This window comes from Fringilla coelebs (genome assembly GCF_963513975.1).
Source record: "Fringilla coelebs genome assembly, chromosome: 1".
In the NCBI taxonomy this organism is placed as follows: Eukaryota; Metazoa; Chordata; class Aves; order Passeriformes; family Fringillidae; genus Fringilla; species Fringilla coelebs.
The window spans coordinates 23731219-23753521 of record NC_140028.1 but is presented as its reverse complement, the minus strand read 5'-3'; the positions used below and the strand labels follow the sequence as shown (position 1 = coordinate 23753521).

At 40.7% G+C, this 22303-nt stretch overlaps 1 protein-coding gene across 1 annotated transcript in view; it reads left to right on the top strand.

Annotated features, from left to right (window-relative positions):
* The window catches only part of SDC2 (syndecan 2), a 63012-nt gene extending 41489 nt beyond the window's left edge, over positions 1-21523 (top strand). The window contains exons 2-5 of the mRNA XM_084203014.1: positions 8573-8684; positions 16083-16216; positions 16988-17123; positions 18346-21523. Coding sequence (XP_084059140.1) covers positions 8573-8684; positions 16083-16216; positions 16988-17123; positions 18346-18509 — 546 coding nt within the window. The 3' untranslated portion in view covers positions 18510-21523. The remainder of the gene's footprint in view (positions 1-8572; positions 8685-16082; positions 16217-16987; positions 17124-18345) is intronic.
* Positions 21524-22303: the final 780 nt, after the last annotated feature.

The following is a 22303-nucleotide window of genomic DNA, read 5'->3' as shown; positions in this document are numbered from 1 at the left end:
ATTTCTGGGTAAGTGAAGCAGCAAGCTGGTGTAAATGGTTGGAGAAGGATCGTCCTTCTCAGTCGCCCGGCAAGCAACCAGCACTGCTTGCAGTATGGGGGCACTGTCTGGAGTTGTGCGACCCCGGACAGCGCCTAAGGAAACCGCCCTATGTTATCATGGGCACGGCTCCTTCTGACGGACAAGGCTTGCAGCTACAATCAGCAGAAGGGAAGAGAGCGGACTCCAGCTGTGGGCACAGTCCACTTTATTGTGGTCCCAAGGGAACCCAAAGCTCAAGACACAATTGCAAGGATACAATAGCTTATAAACGGCAAGAAAACCGGGGAGGAGTTGACTCCTGGGCAAATGGGAGCCTAGGAGGGAGTGGTACACAGACAACTGACATTGGGAAAGAACCAGTGGGAATACATTAAAGGGGGGGCCTCTGGCCTCTGGTCCAATCACACGACATTCTGGGTAGAAGTTTCTGGAGGGAAAGGAGGGAGTGCCGAGTGATGGACAGGGTACCAGGGAGGGACTACAGTCGGGGTACACGAGATTGCCATGGGAAAATGGGAGGAGTGAGGGTGACAGACAGCTTGGAGGAGGGTAGAGTGAAACCAGGCCAAACCATTACAGACACAAGGGGGAACAGAAAAACCAATACAACACTACAGGCAAGGACTAGAGTTTGGTCTGGTTGTGTGTTGTAGTGTGTTTTTATACTTTGTAATACTTTCAAGTAGTTTGGTTTTTGTATCCCTGTAGTTTTCCCAAATAGTTTACTCCAGACTGTACCCCCTTTCCCTTTACCTATGTGATTCCTCTCCCTTGATGAGATCATCCCCAAATCCCCGTCCTGGCTCTCTATCAATAACTCAGCATCCCATCCCTTCCATCTAGAAGTTTTGGTCCAAAACGTCAAGTGATTAGCCAGAGGCCAGGGGTCAGCCCCCCGAGATTTGCCCTATACGCTGTCCTACATGTCTATCCCCTAGTACCCATCCCTTAGGGTCATTTATTGGTTGGTAAGATGTTATCTACTTTCGGTTTCTTCCTCCCTTTAAATGTAACCTTGGCTCGTCTGGGGTCCTCTCGGCGGGAGGCCCCCTAAGGTGCAGGAACTCCCCAGAGCTCCTGAATAAACCCTTGGATTTACCCTGCTAAGAGTCGGCCCCTTTCTTCCACCGGAGTCTCTGGTGTCTCTCCTGCTGCAAAGGCGCCTGGCCTGGCCGCCCTCAGCCCCCTCGGGCACCGAGAGCGTCTCCCCGCCATCGGCCGTGCTGGGGCTGCTCCCCCGGTGTCTGCCGGCTGGGGCTGGCCGGGGGTTCCTGAGGGGCGCCCAGAGGGGACAGAGACAGTTGTGCATTTATTGGATAAATGATACACAGCTGGAAATCAGATGCCCTGAAAATAAATGGACAGACAGGCTTTTCCCATTGGAATTCATCACAGACAGTCCAGAACTTCAGAGGACATTTATCGGTCTCCTCAAGATGGAACAGGCTTCAGCTCCAAATCTGTAAGCAGGCCAAAGACCCACTGCACAGATCAGTGAGTCTTTATAATGGGAAGAAAAACACTGAAGGTTAAACAAGATTGCCTGTTGCCATTTTAAGTTCTGTTACCACACAGTGTGCCATACGGCATGTAATTGCACATTAGGGAATATTTCTAAAGGCACAGATGACTGTTAGAAAACAGGCACATGAGTTTCTGTGGCTTCCTGAAGAGTGTGAACTCAAACCTATCAACTGCAGCACTGTAATTTCTTCGGTGCATGGCTTTAAGTGAGCAGTAGCTGACGTGGTGGTGGCTTGTTGGTGTCTCCTTGGATGTGGTGTGTTTTTTTTCAGTGTGAGCCATGACATAGACTGCTGAAATTCCTGACACCAGCAAGAGTTGTTTTATTAATGCCATCCCTGTCAAACACGCCTCTGTTTTGGTAATTAGTCTGGCGTAACAGATTGTGTGCATCCTAAAAGCCAGCATATTTAGACTCTTGGCTCTGACATGAGGCAATCTCTGTAAATCAGCTCTTCTGGTAGACTTCTGTATTGTTGAGCACAAGCAGTAGTAGAAGCAGTTTGCAGTACTTGTGTTTATTTTTGGGCTTTCTGCCTTTCCTCAACAGCCACAAATGGTCAAACCCTTTCTATATCTGTCATGAGAGATTGGAGGCCTAAGGCTATAGTTTTGTGCAGGATCAGGAAGTTATACATGAGGTACAAGGAGCATGAATAATCTTTCTGGCAGGTGCTCCAGCCACAGTGGTGGCTCTGCTGTGCACCGTACAGGATGACAGCAGCACTGCGGGCACCAACACCATCGCCAGGGCAAACGCTACCCTGGTAGGGACACCCATACAAAGCCAGTCTGCTCTTCCACTCTTACCTGAGGAAGGACAGCAGATGTCCTCTAAGATTTTAAAAATACCTGTGGAAGTGAGATCTCCAGAATGAGTCAGGGCAGTCAAGGCTTATTATTTAATTGGCCAAAGGCAGCAGTGGAGGAGGGACTGGCTTTTGCAAATCTAGGCAGTTCCCCTTGCAAGGTTTCATACTGGGCATGCTACTAGGCACAAGGATTGTCAAGGATTTAAAGCCATATCGATGTAAAATTGGGAGATGGTGACTGTCAGAATGATTTGGGGAAATGAGCAGATATTGTCTTTTGTATAAAATCCTTGCTCTCAAACTTGGAAAGTTCAATCTGGGGCCTTTCGTTATGAAAAGGATATTTTAGCTGTGATCACAATTACCCATACTGAGATGCAGGGCTAATATCAGCATAGTGCGAGCAGGATGGTTCCTCCAAGGAAGAAAGTTGGGAGTCGTTAGAGTGTTGTGCTTAAAGGATGTTACCAATTATTAGCATCTTACTTCCCAGAAAATCCCACAACTGTACATCCAACCAGCACTTCCACTGAAGGCTCCACCATAGTTGGTACAGTGCACCTGAGGTGGGGTTTGCTGAGAAGACTTTTTCCTGGGAGTCCTCAAAAGTGGGCAGTGTCCCCTTGGAAGGAAATAATGGGGACTACTTCTCCCCTTTTCTGCTGTGGCCAACCCTAGGGCATATCAGTGAAAGGAAAGGCAGACATATGTACAAAGACAGTTAGTGGTAAATTTACCTTGTAGCATAAAATCCTCCATTAAAATTACATGTGTGTAGCTGGATACATGTGGGCAGCATAGGAAATTGCAGACTGAAGGAGCCAGGAGAGACTCATCTTTGAGAACTAGTAACACAATGAGAAGTGGAAAGTGGATGCTCTTCTGGTTGGCATGTTTCTCTGGAAGAACATAGTGTTTTGAGGTAAAAATCCGATTTTGAAGGGGTTTTTTTCCTTCCTTTTATTTTTGTTTGTTTTGTTTGGTTTGGGGTTTTTTTGTTTGTTTGTTTTTTGTTTAAAATCATGCCTCTCATTCCTGGATAAGGTTAACGAACTCTTAATGTTTCACCTTTCCAGTATGATGAAGGAAAGCAAAGAACTGGCAAACAATAATAGGAACACACCTGCCAACTGCAAGGTCAGCAGTGCTGAGGTCTGTTAGGACTCAATCCTGTTGCGTGGCAGATGATAGTTCCTTTTGCAGGAAGCCTAGAGGGAAATAACAGCTTCTTCACACAACTGCCTTTTCTCCAGCCTTCAGTGGGAACCTCTGCAATGACTCTCAGGCTTCAGATGAATGCATTCATATAGTTAGCTTTCCAAACATGTAGTGTACAGCACTTTAGTGAACTCAGACTCACCAGCTGAGCATGCTTTCATACAGGCATATATGAAACTGCACTGTGTGTTAGTACAAGAGAAAATCTGTTTTCTTTCTCTTTCTTACATGGGAGAACTCTGCCTAATCAACAGCTGTAATGCTTGCAAGTTTTCAGAGACTTCTGGCTTAGATATTTGTAATGCAACATCACTCTTAAAATATTAGTCTCTGGTTCTCTGCGTACTAAATGGGTTACATCTAAAAGAATTCCATCTGGGGAAAAAGGGAGGCAAAATATCATTAGAAACACAGCTGCAAAACTCAAGTTCTCTGTCCCATGCATATACCCAAAGACAGAGAACAAAAATTAGAGTTCATCTGTAAATAATAAAGTGTTTCCTTCCATGTTTCAGCTACTCATTGCTCCAGTATCTGAGTTTGAACAGCCACAACAGCCATGGTAGACATTACTCCTTCATTGCTGCTCTCACCAGCTTTCTTGGCTTCATCCACATGGCATAAAAGTCTTTAATGTTCTACTCCTAAACCACCCCCACGGAATGAGAGAGGACTGACAGTAACAGCAGCACTGGAAAAGGGAATGGCTATGACAAGGCACTTTGTGTTTTTTCAAACAAAAAAAAAGCTATCCATTCCCAAACCTCTCTTTGTCTGATGATTGTTTTCAATATTTTGTCATTGTAATTTTGATGAATGATTTATGTCTTTTATGAGATGATGAGACAGGAAAAAGGGGTTTTTTACTTTGTTTTCTCTCTCAGTGTCAAAATGAGGGGTTTGGGTGTTTTTTTGTTTTGTTTTTTTTTTTAATATGTCCTGGATGATCCCAGTTTATTAAATTAAAAATTACTGTAAATGTAAAATACAGTAAAATAAAGACATTGAGATTTCAAATTCAACCTATTATTGGTATGGAAATACCTTTTATCTAGTACTAAATGGGTGCTAATCTACACTACTTCCATGAGATTTAGATTTATGCCAATGTAGCCAATAACCAGGCAGGACTCAGTGATCATTGGCATGTAGCATGTGAAGTATTTAGGTCACAGGATTTTGCAGCATTATATTCTTGGAATAAAAATGTAAGCGGGATAACAAAGATAGACAAGAATGCAATCTCTGTCAAAAGGTAACGAGCAGTTCTGTGGCTTCAGGGCCAGATTAAAGGGCTGATAACAGAGGCATCCTTGCCTGGTGTTCCTGCCGTTTTAATAGGTCTGAAAATAAGGCTGTTACATAAAAGGGACATGAGTGCTCTCATTTCAGTTGTTAGCCACAGGAAATAGTCACTGAAATATTTGGTGTTCATAATACCTAAAAATAGTTTTACAGAACTAGAATTTGCTAACTTTTAAAAATTTTCCTCCTAAATATATTGAAATGCTAGTACAGACCTTTCTGTATCCAAGCCTACTGACAACAGATTTGTTTTTCCAACTTGTCTTTTGTGAACGTCCTGGAAGTCATCCATGGACCCCCATGGATTCCCAGCTGACAAGTGAGAAAACATTTCTAGAGCAAATACTAAATCAAGTTTATTTTAACATATCATAATGTAGGATTGTAAAGCATGGCTTCCGTGCTTGGAACAGACTTAAACACCACGAAGTATTCTTTTATTTTCTTTATTTTTCTCTCATTTTTCTTAAGCTTAATCTTCACAGAATTCTTTTTAATGGCTGTGGGGTTTTTTGTTAACTGTTGGGCTTTTCTTTTTATTCTGAGCCTTAAGGCAGTTTTCATTCCAAGTGGCCTAAGGCATCTGTGTGTTTCTGAGCAACTGGGATAAAAAGTGCAAGCTGTGGGTGCAGAGGGGGTGCTTCTACCCCGAGTCTACTAGCCAGCTTGCAAAGACAGTGCATTGAATGCATTTATCTGTGCAGATGCTTGTAGATTTTTGAGCTAGAATATGCTTCCTTTGCCTTTGATTAGAGAGTATGCTTGTGTCCTGCCCGAGTTCCACCAGACAAGAATAATTTGTACTGAAACAGGCTGAACTGAGGCAAGGGGCTCTGGTCAGAGAGGCTGCAAAGCATCTTCCTCAAGTGGAGCTTGATGGCTGATCTGAATGCATTTGCAATTCACTGTACCATGTATTTCTCCCTATAGTAAATATTGTGCTGGTTCTATAAGACTGTGGGCAATAGTTTGCTTATTCTGATGGAGTTGTGTCATCCACAGTACTAGATATTCAATAATGTTTCACATTGTATTCTTTGCATCCTCAGAATAAAATACAACAGATACTCAAATTCCTGCTGAAAGCTGCCTAGGCTTCTCTTCCATTTCTGCTCCTCTGTGTTCAGCTGCTTTAAATCCTGATAACATCTTGGCATAGTGAGAAATGAAAGCTTTTGGCAGCCAAAGAGACATAATTCATTGAAAGAAAGGGAGTGAATATGAAGGTGGGGAGCCTGGCTGACCAGGCACTTGCAGCTCAGGCTGTGTTGGGTTAGCTGCTCATCTCTCTTACAGAAACTGAGTTGTTACAAGAACTGTCACGAGTCATTTCTGTCTTTTCTGGGTTCTCTGAGGCTGGAAAGAGCAAGAAAGCAGGTTGGTTGTTTAGAGTGGGGAAGGAGAAGTTGGTGTTTGTTTTTTGAATCCTGCTGGTACAGTTTGCTTCTGGTACAAACAGAAGTTGGAAATGGTCTTGGGAATAAATGTATTGATAAGTTAATATTTTTACTGAACATCAAAAATTCTGGGCACAGTTGTGTGATGCTTCTGTTCTCATGAAGACTACCTCACTTTTGCAAACTCAGGCTATTTCTCATCTCTTACCAAAAGCAACTTCCATTGTTGGGAAATTCCTGCATGTAGATATTAATTTTTTTCCCCCCAACTTAGCATTGGGTAACATTCACTGCCTTGATACCTTTTGAATATTGTATGCCTTTTCTATACTCACAGCCAACCACACCTGCGTGTCCTTTTATAAAAGTTTTGTTTTTTCCTGCCTGATATTGAGGAGTGGTCTGTTTTGTACCATGATTGTGTCTGAAGGCAAAATAGGGTGAAGTAGCTTGGTCCATTGTGGCAGCTGGATCAAGAGCAGGATATTTTTCCTGTGACAGGGAGTTGTTTTCCTATACGGAAGCAGTCTCAGCTGTGTCTTAATTACAATTCCACCTATACACCTACTAAGGTACTTCATTATTTCCCTTGGAGACATCTTTTAAAGGAGTTAAATTGTTTAATAGTGACCAGACATCATCTTGAATTTCTGCTTTGGACTGCAGCCAGTTCCAGACAGACCATGTGAACTAACAACAGCAGAATCAGAGCGGGTCTTTGCAAGCTTATCTTAATAACAGGGCACTTTTTTCCCCCCTGTATATCCTCCACGTAAGAGTGGCCATAGGAGGAGTAAACATTGACCAAGAATCAAGTGGGTTTTCTTTTCCTCTGTAGAGAGAACTACAGGGGTAATACTGTTTTAGATCAGAGCTGTTCCGAGAAGCGTTAGGTATCCCGTGTGCAAAGATCTTTTACTCTGAAATGCACTAGTAATCAGCATGGCCTTTCTGCTTTTCATAAAGAATAATTTTTTATGGTAGATCCAATTTAAGAGCAGTGTTTCGCTGTGAAGAAGCTTTAAACAAGAATCTGTTGCCAGAAAAAAATCATAAAAAGAAATCACAAATGTCTTCAACAATAATTTTAGACCTCTGGGGAAGACCTCTGAGGAACGTTACCTTGTAAACTCAGATAAGAGTCTTTGCATACAGGAGTTGCCCTATTCACAGTTTGGTACTCCTTTAGGAAAGTTACAGTGAATGTTGGGTGGAATAAAAGGGGCAGTTAAAGCAGAAATAAGTAAATTGGAAAACTTTGGGACTCAGAGGAGCAGAATTGAGTGCTTATATGAGATACTGAATAGATGAATTTTGGTATAGCATTTTGTTATTTAGGGTTTTTTTACTTGAAACTTCATTTAAAACTGTAATATTTTCTTCAAAATACATGACAAACAGGCTTTGACAGAAGGGCTGGTTAAAGTAATAGGAATAATAGTGGCAGGTACCTTCTCAGCCATCCAAGATACTTGGCTCTCCTAAGAAAGTTTATTCTGTTAAGAAAGCACAAGCTGAGGTGGAGGAAGACAATTGTTAGTCTGGCTAAACCTGAATTGCCAATTAAAAAGGTGGCTGATACCTTGTTTTGTTTTGAGCTCATTTTAACGGAATCTCTCTTTAGTGGGGAAATACCTGCAGATGTAGAAATGTGGTGATAGTCACAATACACCTGATTTTTAACCTGTTGAAGATGCAGTTAAATTTTAGGAGAGATGTTCATTTAGGAATTGGAGCATGATGCTGTTTGATCTGGCTGGAAATGTTATAATCCTTAATCAATAGCACTGTCTTAGAAACATTTGTGGTCGTTCATTCTAACTACTACTAGAGAGTTTAGTGAGGTTTGGCTTGATTAAACTCTGAGATAGTTTTTCATACATGCTTTTGTTCCTTCTCATCTGAGATCAAATGAACAGACTTCATGTGACAGCCTATAGATTTGTCTATTTGAGATCCTGAAAGAAGGCTTCAGTCCTGGGATTTGCTTCTTGTTACAGAAGCTCTGCAGAGTATATTTGCAAATCCTATTTATTCATTCATGCATTTAATGAGATGAAGTGTGGTTTTCATTGTGCAGCCTTGGATCTTTTTTTTTTTTTGCGCTGCTGTAATTTTTACAAATTTCTTTAGCGACTTAGATGAATGCGTGGCATAAACTGAAAGTACAAACTTCAGTGTGCCACCATCAACTTAGAAAATAGAACTGAAGATGAAGAGACTGCGCTGGAGAACTGGTATCTTTCTAACCATTCCCTCTTATCTTTTTTCCAGAGAGCAGATTTGACCTCTGATAAAGATTTATACCTTGACAACAGCTCTGTTGAAGAAGCATCAGGCGTCTATCCAATTGATGATGATGATTATTCTTCTGGGTCAGGTTCAGGTGAGACAACATGTCACAAATTGATTTTTAAAAGTGTAACAAGTAATGCAATTATTTGAGGGAAATCTGTGCAGTTTTTCTTTATAAGCTGGGGATGATACTTACAGTGAATATTGTGAGTGCTTCGCTATTTACAGAGCACTGGGCACCCCTGTGGGCTGGGTTTTATACAATAACTTTCTGCTCATTTCTCTTACTCTTGAGTTGCATCATTTCACTGCGTTATTTTCTCTCTGCTGGCTCTCTCCATTCCCTCTGATTTCTGTGTAGATCTCCCTGGAGTTTAGAAGTAAGGATTAGAGAAGGCTTAGTTCTCCCATGACATAATACTAATTTAGCATTCTGTAAGAAAACATAGCAGCAGCATTCTTGTTTTCTCTTGTATGCAGTCAGGTTCATGTAAACATGGTGTCCACTCCTCTTTCTTTTATATTTAGAAATCTAGATACTGCCAAAACTGTGAGTTTTCTCTGTGGAAATTTTATCCATATAATGAATAAAGAAATTCTTAAATACAGCATCCTGAGTACTCAGATTTAAACACTCATTAGAGACATGTAGCTGGCTCAAAATTTTTCAGAAAATGTGTCAGTGAAACCTCCTTAATAATTTCTTTCTTTAAAAGTCTCTTTGAGGAGTAGCTTCTAGACTTACTTGGAGACTCCAAATGTTAAAAGCTAAATGCAGGATTTTATGGTAGTTCTGGAAAAGACATTTCCTTATTGTTATATTCGCTGAGCTGTTGTGGAAATCCCATTTATTTTCCCAGTGTGTTACCTACATGTTTGTTATTCTACTTTTTTTAACTATGTCTTGATGCTTATATATAATTTGTGTACTTTCAAAGAATGAGCCCTTCTTCTGGTGCTTTTCTGTGTTACCTGGAAGGAGCGTGTGAGATTTTTCAGATGGATTTTTGTTTTTCTTTTCTGCAGACATCTGATTGTGTTGCCAGGCAAATACAGGCCTATCGTCTTTCATACCTGGGTGATGTCCTGTGTTTTGGGAGTCCTCTGTTGGGGTAATTTGACATCCCAGGGTGATCAGAGTCTTAACTGGACCTCCCTGATGTAGACCTATTTGAGGAAAAATTGAATATTTCATTTGGAAAAAATATATTAGTGATTTAGTGATTTCATTCAGTTCCCAGGACTAAGGGCTGTTCTGATCTCCAGAAAAATGTGCTTTCAGTCAGCATCCCATTCTGTCATGTCTTCAGATGCTGGTGACTTTGTAAGCTTCAGAAAAGGAAATAGGTTGTAGTGTAGTTTTTTCCATCCCTCCTTGGTGTCTGGCTGTTTCTATTATGGTAGATTCAAAATTCAGACCTGCTTTTGAAGTGAAAAAGACTACACAAGAACTGGCTTCAGATCTTATTAACCCAGGATTCAACAAAGGAAGTGTAGGATCCTGCACCTGGTGAGGAATAGCCCCAGGTACCAGCAGAGGCTGGGGATTCACCCAGCTCTGCAGAGAAGGATCTGGAAGTCTTGGTGAAGACAAGCTGACCATGAGCCAGCAGTGCCCCTGTGGCCAGAAGTGCCAGTGGTATCCTGGGGTGAATCATGAAAAGTGTGGCCAGCAGGTCGAGGGAGGTGATCCTGCCCCTCTGCTCAGCCCTAGTGAGGTCACATCTGGAGAGCTGTGCTCAGTTCTGGGCTCCTCAGTACAAGAAAGACAAGGAGCTACAGGAGAGGGTCAGCAGAGGGGCACAGAGATGATGTGGGGTCTGGAGCATCTGAGGAGAGACTGGGCCTGAGAAGGGATCTCATCAAATGTAGGTGTTGATGACAGCCCTTCTCATAGCTCAAATGCAGGTGCCAAGATGACAGCGCCAGACTCTTTGCAGTGCTGCCCCGTGACAGCACAAGGAGCAATGGCCGTAAACTAGAACACCTCAACAGGAGGAAGAACTTGACATTGAAGGAAGCAGAGCACTGGCACAGGCTGCCCAGGGAGGTTGTAGAGTGTCCCTCCCTGGAGACATTCAAATTCCACATGGACACATTCCTTTGTAGTTTGCTGTAGAGGGGCAGAGGGGTTGGACTGGATGATCTCCCAAGGTCTTTTCCAAGCCTTCCAATTCTGTGATTCTGTGCTAAAAGTGAAGCCAAAAAGACAGAAACTACCTCTAGACTTCACCAACAGTAACACCTTGTCTTTCTTTTCCTGTGCTCAGCTTTGAGGCATGGGTGGAAGTTGGAGTGCACTTCTGCTGTCTCTGGCAGTCTCCATTTCTTTCCTACAAGAAAACAGGAAAGACTGAGACAAGCTGGATGCCCCTGCGAAGAGCTCATGTGACAGCATACCCAGATTTAATATTTTTGAACCAAGCAAAAAGTCTTTAGTTCAGGGAAGCAAAGTAGCATCCTTTGCACCCTACTCCTGCTATACTTACTGCTCTGTGTTTTCTGTAGAAAGTGTCCTGCAGATGTACCGTTGATCAATGTTTCTCATTTTATGTTCAGTCTCTCTTTTACTTGATACACAGTGATGTAATGTAATGTTTCTACCAGGAAGAGCCTTCCCACTCAAGAGTGGTTTTCTTGCTATGTAGCAAGCATAGTACAAGCAAACAGATCCAAGATGACAACATTGCTGACTCCTTTCTTTGCTGTGAAAATTGTTAGCTGCCACCAGGCCTATGGAGATAAACAGGAATTGTCAGCACCACCATTAATGCCCTTGCAGGTCTTCAAACAGCATTAACATGGACAAATGTCACTGTAGGCATGACACATTTCTAAGTAGAAATTGGCTGAGGGCTTTTTGTAAGGAGTAGCAAAGGTGATGGTGTTCTGTTTTTTTCTTTCCCTTCCATAGCCTCTTTTTTTTTGTGTGTGTGTACATTCAGCTACTATTGTGCATTTGCCCAAGTGTTGAATCTGAATCCATGGGTCAGCAGTTTCCAGAGAAGCCATGCCTGCCTTCTGATTGTCCTATATAAACAGTAGAATATCCATAGGGATTTAATTAGTCTGTTGTTTCCTTCATGTAGTCTCTATTTCTGAGGAGATGCTTCAGTCTATCATCACTCTTTTTTGCATTGGTGTTTTATGTAACATAATCATAAAAAGTAGAAATTGTTTTCCAACCTATATACAACTTGAAATGCTTTTATAACTATTGCTACTTTTTCATCTGGCATAAAAGATTTTAATAGACCCTTGGTCTTGGAGATAAATGAAAGTAGCTGCTAAGCAGCATGACTACCCATTACATGAAGAAAAGGTACCACCTCTGTCAGATTTATCTACAAGTTCTTTGAAAAACTTTCTGTCTTGTTCCTTCCCCTTCTTCTCTTCCCCAACCTAACATTTCTCTGTCAATAGCAGCTTGAGTTGGGAACATTGGCTCAGGATGAACTATGTGTATTCTGACATTGTGACTGGGGACTCTTCTGGCAGAAAAGTTGTGATGGGGTTGGAGCTTTTTTAAGAAACACTAGAGCAGATCTGCTTTGGCTCTTGACCAAGAGGGAAGCTGATGCTGCACTCCAAGGCCAGCAGGCAGTTTGGGAGTCCTGTGGGAGCAGGGTGTGGGGCCTGGGGACAGGGGTGATGTGGCTGGGGGACCGTGTGTCATGGTGATGGTGCTGGGGAAGCTGCAGGGCACGGGCGCTCTCCCAGGAGCCAGCACAGGTCCAGGGCTGACACTGGGTGCTCTATGGCAGCATGCCCAGCAGGCACACCTCTCCTGGTGTGCTTCCCCTGCCATGGTGCAGGCAACACAGCAAGGTTTCATGTTCTATTTGCTTCAGTCTCACTCATAAGTGCCTTTCAGATTCTCTTGGAGCAAGAACAACTTCTGCCCACCTGCTAAACCAGCCCCAAGCATGCTTCATAACATTGACTGCCTGGCTCTCCAGGTCTTCTGACATAGAAATCTACTGTGATACTGCTTGAAAGTATCTTGGTTTTTTCTCCCTTCTGTGAGAGCTATCAGAGATAGGACATCCTTTCACTGTCTCAATTTATTTCAGCTGCAGTTCCCTGGCAGGGCATAGAATTATGTTTACAATGTCATCTCTGGGTGCCTAACACAATGTTGATTAAGGGTTGCTTTGGGGACTGTTCAGTGAATGGAGGTGAATAAGTCAGCTAAAAATATGTAATTTTGGTGTGTGTCACATTGCTGATAGAGATGGAAGGTGTGAAGGAGACGGTGGTTATGTATGTGCCCACCTTATCACAAATCTGCTTGTGGTGGTGGTAGTCCCAGAGTGTGATGTGCAGCAGCAAACAAAGAAGATTCCAAAAGATAGGGTGATTTGATTTTTTTGATAGGAAGTGTTAATCACTGCCTGCTTTGCAAGTCAAAGTGCTAACTACTGTGGGCTTTTTTCTACAAAAAATACTACTATCTATACAGTAATTTCTACTTCTATGCAGTAATTTAAGGTGGCACAATCATGATTTCCTGACAAGTTTCCTCAAGCACTAAGGGTGTTAGAAAGTATTCACATTCATCCAAGGATGGCTAATAGACAAATCACTGAGGTATTATATTAGGTATTTCCAGTGCTACAGCACAATTTAGAGCTATTTTTACCACTATGAAGACAGCAGTTGGACGTCCTGAAGAAGTCACAGTGGATAAAAGAGGGTGAGTGATGGTTAAGAGCTCTCAGCTCTACCACAAAGATGGTTATGGGTTTAATTACTGTGGGGTTTTTGTGGCGCCCTCAATAAGAGGGACTCGAGGCAGTGAATAGCCAGCACCAAAACCCAAGCTGACAAAATCCAGAAACCAGCTATAGTAACAATGATATTTTCCAGAGGAAGAAGTTCTTATACTCCAACTGTTTCACACTATTCCTCTTGACAACCTGCTTGGAAGTCACACTCATGACACTGTAGGCTTTTTCTTTCCAATCTTAGTTGGATTTGGTGATGCTCTTTTTTGTGCTTTTTAGGGAACATGACACTGTGTGAAATGCTGTTGCTATGTTCTGGAGAGAACTAGGGAGTTGGTTTTTTTTGGTCTCTCAGTCCTATTACAGGTAGTTCTAAAAACACTACTGTCAGTTCAGCAAGGGAAGTGTCTTCCTTGTTTAGATCTATTCCACGCCAAGCAGGGACCTGCTCAGATAAAGCCAACTAGAAAGCAGGAACCATGGGGGATGTGTCTTAGCTGGTATCCAAATCAGCCCTAAATGATAGTTGCTTCAACTTTTTGGGGATTGTTAGAATTCCCCTGAGGCTGCATGGAAGAAGAGCTGGGTACCTGTGGTGCAAATCTAGTGACTAGTCCAGGCATTAGATTAGTTGCCCGTTGGTTGAGAGAAGGTGGATCTGCTCCTTAGCCAAAGAGGTTCAGACTGTAATGCTCTCCATTATGTCTGGCAGACACAACTATTGCCTGAAGCAAAGGTGACATTTAAGGATTTGGAGAAGCAGTTGTGATTAAGTAGGACTTTTCATTTCATAAAAAGAAGAAAATACATTTCTGTACTCTGAAGATGTGTTCTATCAGATCTCTAATCTGATAATCAATTTTAATTTCCTTGCCTGTGAAAGCTTTGTGTAATAGGGAGAAACTTCAGAAGATAAAGTAGGTTGAGCTATCCAGTGAGCCATTATGTCTCAAAGAAAACTCTTGAATCACAGCCAGAAAAATTTTCATGTTGGATGCCTTTCCACACCTCTGTTTCGAAGCGGGATGTTGATTTTTTGATCTTTGAGTTGCATTTCAGGAAAATACCTGATTCTTGTTGTGAGGTCTTCATTCTAGAAGTTGTGTTGTAATTTTGGTATCTCTGAAAGTTTTTTTCCCAGTACTGTTCTGTGCCAGTATCTTTTTTTTAATGATTCTAAATTTTCTTTTCTACCATACAGAGATTGTTTTTGTTATTGTCTTGTTAATTCCTCTCCTTTAAACACCAGATGTATGTAATTCTTGATCATGACTTCAAAACTTCATTATTGTGCTCATATTTTCAACCTTTCTTCTTTCTTAAAAAAAACAAATTAAAAAATCAGTTTGGAATGAGTGAGTCATACTATTCTGTTGTAGGAGTGTTTTATTTGTTAGGAACTATTCTTATGCACATTTGCTAGATTTATTACCCAGGGGTTACTTGGGTAACCGGTGCCTGTAATGAGCAGAACACATTGAGATTCCTAAGGAGTGGTCCAAGAATGGGTCCGTTCTTTTTTCCTCTTTCAGGCCTTGCTAATAATTTAGTCTCTTTCCTGTGTCTTCTTCCTTTCACTATCACTAAAGGATATTTATTAGACATGTCCATTACCTTATTCTAAAGGAGCCTTCATACTCCAGCAGGGCTTTGAATGTGGAGGAAATTAAATTTAAGGTAATCTTTAGGGAGTTTTTTGTCCTCTTACTCAGTTCAAAAGAAAAGGCCTTCTGAATTATGTGGAGTTTAAAACCATGTGAATTCCTAGTGACTGAAACATAAAGTAGTAGTAATCTTCCTGTAGATAGAAACTGCTTAGTTTTTTAGAATTCAACAGATGTGCTGTAGAAGAGAAATTCTTTTGAAGCAGTATGTGACAGGCAAGAACTGTTCCGTTCATACAGCTTAAGTAAGGGTAAAGAAGTGTATTGATTTATTTATGGTATGCAATTAACTAGCAGTCTCTGAACTACACTTGTAGGTTTAATATCAACAGTACAACAGACAACCACAATACCTACCATTTATAAAATGGTAACAAGCAACTATAAATTTCTAAATCACTTTCTGTAACTGATCCAGTGTGTGTCATGTGCACACAGCCACCCGTCTCACAGGTCTTACCTGAGTGTACAGGACCCTCTGTCCAAACATCCTTGCTGTTGGAGACTTGGGTACCCCATATGAGCCTGGGGCCCCACCAACACCTCCTGCCATGCCCAGGAGGAGACTGGAGCCCAGGGTGTGCGTTCTGGGGGTGCCCATGGTGGCTCTGGGGAAGCTGGAGGTAGCTGCTTAGGGTAACCACAGGGTGAGGGTGGCACTGCTAAGCTCTAGCAGAGCTCCTGATGCTGTGGGACCTCATCAGAACCCATGGCACTTGGGGTCTGCCCATGTCACACAGGCCTGATGGCTGCTGCTTTCACTCCAGAATTTCTGCCCCTATTGCAAGTGTCAAAGCTTTTTTCATATCTCTTTTCAGGAAGGGTTCTTCTGTTTGAAAAGTGTCATGGTAATTTCCTGGTTGCTACTTATACCAGGTGATGCACTCCCTTTTTCAGGGGGTCACTTGGGGCAAGAATCACCCTGACAGTTTGGGTGCACTGTTTGCACACACATCTTTATCTTGGTAGGCATTGTCATCTAGGCCCTTGCCTAGGGTGGGCTGTGCAACAATCTCGACTTTGGTGGTGTCATAACAAAGAATGTAATTGGTCTGAAAGAATTTCACAGGTCAGTGAAGTGTTCCATTTTGTCTCCAGGTGCCGAGGAAGATGAGGATAGCGCAGTGATAACAACATCCAGAACAGTTCCAAAGTTACCGACAACTAGTGATGCATCCAGGGCCGAGACCACCACAGTGAAAATGCAGACCAAGGTGCCTGCACAAACAAAGGTGCGTGGCTGGAGAGCAAGACCATTTAAAATGATTCCACTGTGCATTCTTGATGGTTTGATGTTAAGTCTTCTATTTATATGGATTAAAAAGCACTCCTAAACTTCACTTACTACTACAGCCTGCTAAATGACTACAGAGCTGTTTGGTTTCATTCGTGCTAGAAAGTCTGTGTGGCAACATCTGGATTTCACATGAAAGAAAAGAGAGATGCAAAATAATATATCATGATACCTTTGAGTCTGAGCTGTACGTTTTTTATATTTCTCGAAGAGGTGTTCAAAAATTCTTTGTGAAGCTTTCCTTCTCAAAGGAGAATGCTGTATGGTTTGGCTGTAGTTTGAACACTCTGCAGGTTCCATTTAGTATTTTAGTATTTCCTTCTACCACCATAGATGATACTGTCTAAGTTACTCTCAAAGGTGTTCTGCATATAACATATCTGATTTGTTAATTTCAGAGTTGTTATTTCTTTCAGAGGCTGTTATTCTGATAAACACAGATATTAAGAGCTGTTTGCTAAATGTACTTTTGGAGGTTTTAAACTTATGGGCAGCGTTTTTCATTCTGACATGATGACGACAAATAGATCCAATTACAATGTCTAGACCAGCTTTCTGTGCTCTAAAAGCTTCCTATGTGTTGTGTTGGTATTGTGCAGTATGTGCATGGAGCCACAGCTACATGACTGCCCACAGCAGGCAGTGACTGTGCCAGCTTGTGGTCTGCCCTCTTTGTAAGCAATGCTCAGTTTTCTTTTTTGTGCCACAGTCACCTGAAGAAATTGATAAAGAGGAAAGGCCTGAGGTGGATGCCAAGAAAAAGAGCGAAGAGCCAGGGGATGACACGGACGTGTTCACTCAGAAGCATTCAGAAAACCTCTTCCAGAGAACAGAAGTTCTGGCAGGTGAGGCAGTGTTTGCCAAGGTCTATCTCACACGAAATAAAATGTAAAACAGAGAGAATCCGTATCAAATAATGCAAGCTCAACATTTGAGTTTTCTTGGCAGATTCATTCTATTAAACACATTAATACTAAGCACATTCATAGTGGGTAGCCAGTGGTTGATTTGATGAGAATAAATTGGGCATCTTGGGGAAATACTTAATAGTGAAGTCCTTTGCTAATTGATTTGATGCCCGCAAGCTGAACACTGCCAGCTGAGTATCTGGAGCTTTCAGAGCTCAGAAAAGGAGTTGGAATTTGATTGATGCTTGTAATGAAGAAATGTATTTCTCACCTCCCAAGAGCACATTGCTGTCTGGTCGATGTGGTGCAGATGACCACTGCTTGGGAGGAGCTCATGGCAGGCATGGGTGGTTGGAAGGAGGCAGATAAGCACAATCCATTAGAGTACAGAAATCCCTTCAGATAAAGAGGGTCTATTTCTATGCATAACCCAGGGAGGCACAAGCTGGCCACCAATGTATTCACTACGTGTGAGATTTTTTTCTAGCCTAAGGACAGTGTTTACAGGTGTACTTTCCCCCCATGTATTTGGAAAGGGAGTTGGGTGCCATGAAAATCACATAGTTTTGGACCACATCTTCCTATGAGCATCAAAATGTGAAATAACCTTTAATCTACATCAGTGGAAGCATCTGGGTTTCCTCTTAAAGTCTGGTTGGGAGTTGATGCTTCTCACACACCCACAAATGCATGAAGTGTTCTCTCGTATTATTGATCAATAGGAAGTTTATTTCAGCGTAGAGTCAGAGTGAAAACTGACAGAGAAAAGTAAAAGCCCATTTCTTAGCTAGGGTAACAAAATCTTTAATGTTGAAAATGTAACTGTTGAAAAATGAGTTTGAAAGACAGCTTTATGCTCTGGCAGTACTAGTGGTGGTCTTAGCTTAGGTTTTGAAAAAACTTTAATAACTTTTTTAAAACTGGGTTGCTGGATCTCTGACTTATAAGTGGAATGTCATTTTAAATGATTGCCTTCATGAATGCAAACAAGCTTTCTGACAGTATATTTCAGGATACTAATAATGAAGACAGTTGCATAATGGGAGCCCTTTCCTGCAATTTGAAAATAATAGCAAACTTACTGTGTGAGATGAAAAAGAAGTATGGTGCTAAGCGTGTTTTACTGGCATATTGTGAATCTCTGTTTCTTTGATTACAGCTGTTATTGCTGGCGGAGTTATTGGTTTTCTTTTTGCAATCTTCCTTATCCTGCTGCTGGTGTATCGCATGAGAAAAAAGGATGAAGGCAGTTACGACCTTGGTGAACGTAAACCATCCTGTGCTGCCTATCAAAAGGCACCAACTAAGGAGTTTTATGCATAAAATTCCTATTTAGTGTCTCTATTTATGAGATCACTGAACTTTTTTAAATAAAGCTTTTGCATAGAATAATGAAGTTTTTTTTTCATTAAAGAGCCGTTATGGCACCTTTATGATAAAACCCCATTGTATTTAAAACTTTTCACATATTCGTTTAAAAATGTAAAATTAAAACTTAACATTTGCAGTGTTCTGTGAATAACAGTGGCAAAGCATTATTTTATAAAACCATTGATGTTCACTGAATGATTTTTAAAACTTTATGCATAAATATAAAATAATGAAAATTATTGTTTTATCCTATGGTTCAATTAAAGTTGTTTAATTTTGGTCAGCATGTCTCAGATTGATCTTACAAGTTAGTTTTTATTTCATTAATTTATCTGTTTCCAAAAAATGCCTTTTTGTAGTTGTCATGGTGCAATTTGTCTTCAGAAAGTTCAGATAACAGTAACTTTTAGTGTAAATGTAATTTTTCAGCTATGTAAACTTCAACCTCCACTTTGTATAAATTTAAGTGTCAGAATATCAATTTTACACTTTGCATTGTTTCTCAGCGTACCTGTAGCTTCAGTGAGATTTGTAACAGCAAATTAATGTGTAAAATTGGATTATTACTACAAACTGTATAGTCATATTCTTACTAAACAAATCTCCTGTAAGGAAGATTTGTAGTAAGCTACTGACGAACCTAAGCAAACCCAAAGACTCTAACAGTATTTTGAGAAGTTGCTGCAGATTTCTATGGCCACTGTATTTGTTAATTATTTGCAATTTGAAGGTACAAGTAGAGGTTTAAATTTTTGTTCTTTAAAAATGCATTTCAGTTGTAAACGTCTTTAAAGCCTTTGAAGTGCCTATGATTATATGTGACTCGTTGCAGACTGGTGTTAATGAGTATATAACAGTAAAAGAAAATGTTGGTATTTTATAAGCACAGACAATTCTAATGGTAACTTTTGTAGTCTTACATGGATAGACATAATTGTAATTTGGGAACATAAACACTACTGAATAAATCATGTGGCCTAATACTGAGAATTCTATTGTGATATACTTTTGTATGTTTTTCATTTTATGTCTGTTTGCTTATGTTTTAATGTCACAGAGTACATCTAGTCGATCTTAAAAATCCAGACCAAAAAAGAAAGGCTGTTGATGAGGGTGATCCTCACACCAGATTTATTGCTAAGGTGGCTGAGAGAAGTGGGAATGTTTAAGTCTTGCATCTGGTGTATTAGCTGTGAGACATTTGACTTTTGCATTATGTTTAATGGCAGTGTTGACACAGGCCTGTTCTTCCTGCAAATGTTGTTTCCCTACTGTAAAATTCAAAGGAGTACCCCAGTTCATTTACTCTGTGTAATTGCTTTTGATTTGTTATTTGCGTTTGTTTTTTCCCGTCCCTTTGAAGAATTTTGGTTTATTCTGCTCAGACTCCAGCAGAAGAGTTGAGACAAGTGGAATGTCTTCATAAGAGAAGAAAGAAATATTCCAAGTAGAAGAGAGAAGTGTCTGTTGCTTAGACCTTAGATAGGTGCTGGGTAGAGGGACACAGGGAGAAGACGACAGTCTGCCTCCTTATATTATGCTTTGTAACAGACAAATGGCTTCGTCTTCTGCTCTGCTGACCTCCTGGTTTTTTATTTTTGAGATTCCCAAAATACAGGTGTTCAGGATGTCAAGCTGAAGTGCTTTTCAGAAATGGCAATGTATTGTAAATAAGATCTGGTAGCTCTTCAGATAAGAGTTGTGCAACTTGTATTTGTTGCTGTCCCAAGTTCAGTGGTCATTTAGGAACCAACGAATGCTATCCTGTGCTAAAATATTTAATATATTGCTTTTTACTTATACTTAACTGGCAAGGTTTCAAAGCCATACAAGTTCAGCAAGTAAAAACAGGGTAAGAATTTAACAGGTATATCTTGTGCAATATTTAGTGAACTTCAATTAGTAAAATAACTGCTTGAAATAACTGTGCCAAGAAAAGAAAATTTCTGGCAAATGCTGTGCCACTGCTGTAAAATAAAGCATTTGTTAAAGTGCCAAAATAAAGTCTACTATGCCTAAACTAATACTTTATTTGTATAGTCTGACATCCAGTTTTTTGAAGCCCACTTTGCTTAAGATAGTAGATCTGAATTTCTTTCAAGGGTGAAATGAATATTGCTGTAAGTATAGCTATAAATATTAAACACCAGATAAACTGTCTTCTCCTTGTTCATAAGCAAATTGATAATAAGTAGCTGTTTTGATTTTATTTCTATATGTTAGACTGCCTCTATATCTATTGTACAGGCCACTTTATCCAACATAGACATCTGTTGTAATTATGCAGACTACCAAATATTATGCTTGTCTGGTTCCTCCTGCATCTGTTTACAAACGGAAACAAAGGTAAATTTTCAGCTTTATTTCACCATTCACCTTTTTTTCCCCTGCACATTCATTATCTACTCTGTTATTTGCAGAAGAGGTTTAATGCTTCAGCTGTGTTACGTGGAACTGAAATGTTGCAGTCTTCCCACCCTCCCTAACAAAAACCTGAAACTTTTGAACATGCAGTCGGTGTGTTAACAGGATTTATCATCTCATGCTCTCTTTGCCTTTCTGTTTTCAGTGCCAAACCATACTATTAGTGAAAAATTCTAACAGTTATCATCTTAGTTATAAACATAACTTCAGTTTTCATCAGTCTGATGCAGACACTCAACTCCCAGCCATGCTGTTCAGAGGAAATTGGCAACCCAGTGTGTGTCTCTTATGCTGAGGCTTCCTAGCACGAGTTGGTCTTCGGTTTCCTTTCCCTTTTGTTCTCAGCTTCCTGGACGTGTTTCTAGCAATACTCTGGCTACTGGTGGATGTTGCTGGGCAGCTGGCAGTGTCGGTGCCAGGCTGTGTGCTGCGCCACCTGCCCTCAGCTAGCGATGGCTTGTCCTAGAGACCCTTGGCTCTGCTCTGCCCGAGCCACTCTAGCAGCTCTAGAATTCCTCAGCAATCTGATACACTGTCTCCTTGTGATTGATTAGCTCTAGTGTTTATCAAAATGTCATTTTGCTTTGATTTACCCTGGTTATAAATTGTTACTTCCTCTTAGATTCTTAGTAAAAGAAGCCAAATAAATACAACTAGTGTAAAGCTTATTCAAAAGAAGACTCGTCCCTGCTTTATTCATGGCAAAATAACTTCAGAAGTTGACTACATGGTTCATCTGCTTGTCAGCTTTGAGTGAATTGTAGCTCATGTTTACAAGCTGCATAGCTAGTTTTTTTCTTCACTTTGAGCATTGCAATTCACTGAAATAGGATAAATTAAAATAAAAATTGTTCTCTTGTATCTCCTAACAAGAGAGTAGCATATTTGTAACTTTGACTAGTTGTTCCTTTTTATTTTCCTTAAAGCTATGTATGGAAATGATGGTGAAGTGCAGTCTTAAATGACAGATACTATTCTTTAGCAACATATAGAATATGGAATGGAATACAGGAAACTTTTGTAAGGAAACAAGTACCCAGCTAAATAAAAGCTATTGGAGTGAGGCAGGTTATGTATTATGCTGAGTATTTATGTATTTTGCTTAAGTAAGCAAGGGAGGAGGAATGCAAAGAGGAAAGCTCTCTGTGGAAACTATTATAGATGGAAATAATATAGCAAATTTTTTTAGACTTGCAATCAGTTTCATTTGTTAATTAGCACTTACTTAATCAGACTGTCATAATTTCCTTTAAGGAAATACTTGTTGTCCACTTTTAATGAGCATTAATATTAACTTTGTTACATTTAAGCTCTTGGCTCTG